We start from the raw sequence: 5,157 nt of genomic DNA on the forward strand, positions 1-5,157 counted from the left end.
GTGTGTGTGTGTGTGTGTGTGTGTGTGTGTGTGTGTGTGTGTGTGTGCGTGCGTGTGTGCGTGCGTGTGTGTGTTAAGTACATTTTGCATCTCATGCGTATATATATATATATATGAATAAACATATATATGTATATATACATACAGGGTGAATCTTAATCTGTAATGTTTTATCATGTAAGATAAATTATCGATTACAGAAGAAAGAGCGTAAGAGATTACGCGTAAGGGAAATATTCTTCATTTCTCATGATAAAATATTGGTAAATTGTTGGTATAAATTAAGATTCATCTTGTCAACAAGTAAAAATATAGATATATAATATGCTTAACTTCTTCATTATTCGATCATATTTTTCTCTTATTGCTACAGAATTATTATATATTGTTATATTAACTACATTATTGTTATATTAATTCCTTATGTCAATATTTAAATAAAGATTGTACAGAAGGTATAATGAATTAATTTAAGTTAACGTTCAAGGAAAAAATTTTATTATTTGATTATTTTTAAACTATACGAAGTAAAATTATGAAATAAAAGAGATCTTTTTCGTTATATTATTGTTATTTTATGTGCATTATCAATTATGAAAGAAAAAAAACTAAAAACACAGCTAATATCATAAAATACTTCGAGTCTCTTTCTTATATTCCGATTATATTCCGATATTAAATACTAAATAAGGGAACATTTATTGGTTTACTGGCCGTAACCGTATGTTATATTAAGAATTGACCAGTCGAGTATTCCTCTCTCATTCAACTGTAAAAAAGAAATACTCGACTGTGATGATTAATCAATTTTTATAGATTATGATGTACGGCGAATATACGATTACAACTAGTATAAATGTTCCTTAACATTTCTTCGACATATAATTAATAAAAAGGAAAAAGTCAAAATTTTTAAAAATGTTTACTGTTCAGTACGTTTATAACGTAACCAGAAATTTGATGTTATTTATTAATTATTAATAATGTTTATTAAGATATGATTGTTATTGATGAATCACCTGTATGAACAGATAAGGTGATAGAGTAGGCCAGATACCGACTGCATGGCCAAATAGCAAATCGTGTTTAAGAAGGGACTGCGAGGTAAAATTCGTATTCAATAACAAATAATTGTAACATTTGGCGAAAGTTGACAAATAACTAGATTTCCTTTTGAGATCGCTGGAAATCTTAATATCATACATTCTGAGTCGATTTCCCAAAAAGGAAGTAATTATTCTTAATATTTCGTCAATGAAGCATGAGTTTTGCTGCAAAGCTCGAGACGAGAAAAGTTTTAATTGGCCATATTGTTGCTGTAACATTGTTAACATAACTGTCATGTCCTCTATAGTAGTCTGATCAAAAATAATTTCATCCATTTTGAACAAAAACCTGAGAAATTTAAAAAAGAGAGAGATAAAGAGATTCTTTTTTATTAATTAATCTTAAATGTAGTAGAATGTATAATAAATAATACTATATATGTACATATATGTATATACATAATAGGTACATACATAAAATATTAAATATATATATACATTTATAAATATGTATAATACTAAAGAATAAATAATATAACTAAAATGAAATAATTTTATTTTAGTTTTGTTATTCATTCATTATATTAAAGTAACCTATTTCTCAATATACATATATTGTTTAAAATAGAAAATACAAATGTGACAATATTAGAAGTGTAATTCTTGCTCCATTTTATAATATGGTACTTTTGTAAATTTTATTAAAATAATTATTTAAAAAATTAAAGATGAAATCTTAATTAAAATTAAAAATATATTTATATATTTTTTCTCCATATTAAAACAATTAAAACAACTTTTATATTAATATACAGTAAAAATGTTTTGATTTAAATAAATAGAATTGTGTTAGAGTTTCTCCGTACAAGTCTTTTATTATCTTTCTTTTCCACATTTAGCTAGTCAACTATTAGAGAAAAAAGGAAGAAGGTAGATGCAGATATAATACCTTTCAATCTCTGATTTTCTACAATCAAAATACAATAGCATTTTTACTTTCCATTACAAATATATAATTTCTATATTAATTGTAAATTGTTAAGGTAATTATCAGAACAAAGAAACTAAAACATGTTTTCTCTCAAGAATATTTAAATAAAGATAAATAAACTATGTATATATATATATAATAATAGCATTTGCATAATAACCTATAAACATAAATATAAGATTACATGAAAAACATGAAAATTTTGATTCTTATCAAGATTTCTTAAAGAACTTTAAAGAACTTTTCTTATTCAAAATTTATCTCCATTCCAATAAAACAATCACAGATAAACATTGTTTTCTTCATATATCTTCCTCGAAATTTTTTTATCGTCGAAAGATGTTTGCAAATCAATAATTGTCGAATTCTTTACCTTATTTGTCTGATTAAAATGTAGAAGTCATCATCATCGATATCGCATTCGGAGTATCGTCGATTTTTATTGCTATTTGAACGAAATTATGATACACGATTCATATATATTTACAACAGCAATTAACGATTGAAATATCACAAGTGTTTCAGAATTCGTTAATTAAGCTTGGATAAATTATTTGCAGCGACGATCATTGAGTATTCTATAAGACTAGATATACATCAATTTTTTAAATTTTTGTTACGGACGTTCGAATTTACTCGATTCGATGATATTGATGCCAGTCTCGAGGGCAACTGTGTATAGTATTTGAAAACACATGTGATTGACGTATAACTGACTTTGAGAACGATTTATAATTCTATTTATACGCGTTTCAATGTAAATTAACTTTAATCTTGGTTCGACTTAGTCTTTATCTTTTTCTAATTTTTAGAACTAGAAAAAGATAAAGAGTTAGAATTGAATCGAGATTAAAATTAAACTGCATTGTTAAAAATTAAACTGATTGTTAAAAAACGGGCATTATTGATCGCGTTCAGCTGACTCAACTATTGCGGAGCGAATTCATGAGCGTTCGTTGCTATTGGATGATCTAAAAGAATACACCAATAGCAGCGAGCGCTCACGGATCTGCTCCGCAACAATTGAATCTGCTGAATGCAATCAATGTTGAATCAGTCAGCTAACGATAGCTGAATGTTGAAATATATTTTACTTCTTCTCACTCGCAATAATTTGAATGTACTTGACAGCAGTAATAAATCTTTTATTTATTTTCTGTGATAAATATTGTATGTATGAGAACGTAATAGAAATATTAATTGAAATCGACCAATGGGATTAAACATATACGAGTGAAAAATGTTATTTCGGCAGTTCTCTTCGTGCCTAATAATTTTTCATGTAAATGTATATAATTTTCAATTCGAGCAAATTATGCGTTGATTATTTGTAGGTCTTGAATCATAGTGCTAAAAAAAAAAGTTCGAATAGTAAGGAGATCCGGAATAAGAAATCCAAGTTGAAGTAAGTAAGTATTTATCGTAATAAATTATTCAGTTTTTAAGATGCTTGATAGCATCAAATTATTTGCAGCAATAATATTAAATTGCTTATCAATTTAATTTGTGATATTACTGCTCCAGCTTCGGTTTAGAACTATGTTTCAAAATTAACCAATTAATTAATCGGTCTATAGTTTGCTTGAAATTGTTTGCTAAAAATTGTTTAAATTCACAAGAAATATTATTAAACACTGCCTTAATTAAATATGGCATTTTTCAATCATGTGTGGAAATAGATATAATTTCTAGATTTTGAAATAATATGATTTCAATTTACATATAATATTATTTAGATATACATATAATATTATTTATATATAATATTAAATAATATGATTTCGATCACCCAGAAAAAATTATATTATTTATCGTTCGCATAATTATTCGCATAATTGATCATTAAAAAAATTACGAACATTAAAAAAATGTACATATAGATAAACAATTTGTACAATTATGTATAATTATACATAAGTACACTATACGGTACAACAAATTTTAGTTTATAAAATAAAGTCTGTAACATCGCATATCTCTCATGTTGCGATTTCAGTAATAGACAGTAATTCTACATTTTTTAAATAAATCAATATCTCGAACTCTCAAAAAACATACTGTAGTTTCTTTATTTATCAATTTTAGATCCCTTTTTCATTACACTATTTCATACTTTTTATTCTATACTTTTTATATTATGCAATACTTCAGAAAAGAAAAAAAGAATGATACGTGAAATCATATTATTTAATATTATATGTATATATAAATAATATTATATGTATATTTAAATAATATTATATGTATTATATGTATATCTAAATAAGCAATAACAATCACAAAACATTATTTATTTCGATATCAATTATAACTTTAGATTATCTTAATGATAAGGAAAACACGAGCTAATGAGAATGCAATATGGTACAAGTAATGAGATATGGTGTGCAAAAAATAATGTAAAAAGTTACTATTGTTTTAATACAAGAGCAAGATAACATCAAACTTGACTCTCTTCAGAATTATTCTCAATCAAACAATTATTTTAACGTATTCCTCCTCAATCCAAAAAGAAAATTACTCACAAGTTGCCGAATCTGAAATGGTATCTTTATAATAAATAAATATATTGGACGATCTAATAATATAACGCTCTAGAAAGATTTTTTGTTAAATTATAAGAATGATTTTCTCCTTACATTAATTATTAATTATCTTCTTTATGATATTATTGAGATGTGAAGATTTTCTTTTACATTTAATATTTAGAAGGAACTCAATCTATTTCTTTTCATGAAGCCTAATTTTCATAATTTTTTAGAACAAAAGTGTTAAAATTAAAATTATTTTTGATAAAAAATCATTTTTAGTTATTATTTTTAATTTACATCATAATATCCCTGTTATAAAAATATGAAATTTTTATTTAAAAATTAATTAGGGAATTAATATATAATTCGGTTTTTTTACACAATGATAAAATTTAAACATATAATTAAGAAAAAAAGTTTGAGGAAACTAATGTTTGTCTATCATGTTTAAAATAAAATTTTTTGTATTTTGTTTCTATTCTCTTGTATGTATATTTTATTAATCGCAATCATCAGTTTAATAATATTGTACATGTCACACATATATATATATATATATATATATATATATATATATATATATATTATT

General features: G+C 24.5%; 1 protein-coding gene across 1 annotated transcript in view; it reads right to left on the reverse strand.

Annotated features, from left to right (window-relative positions):
• Positions 1-1,382, reverse strand: part of LOC105620917 — a 7,353-nt gene extending 5,971 nt beyond the window's left edge. Inside the window, exon 1 of the mRNA XM_012202393.1 lies at positions 1,020-1,382. Within this exon, the coding sequence (XP_012057783.1) occupies positions 1,020-1,382 (363 nt within the window). The remainder of the gene's footprint in view (positions 1-1,019) is intronic.
• Between the last annotated feature and the right edge of the window lie 3,775 nt (positions 1,383-5,157).

The sequence above is a fragment of the Atta cephalotes genome (assembly GCF_000143395.1).
Source record: "Atta cephalotes unplaced genomic scaffold scaffold00030, whole genome shotgun sequence".
Lineage (NCBI taxonomy): Eukaryota > Metazoa > Arthropoda > Insecta > Hymenoptera > Formicidae > Atta > Atta cephalotes.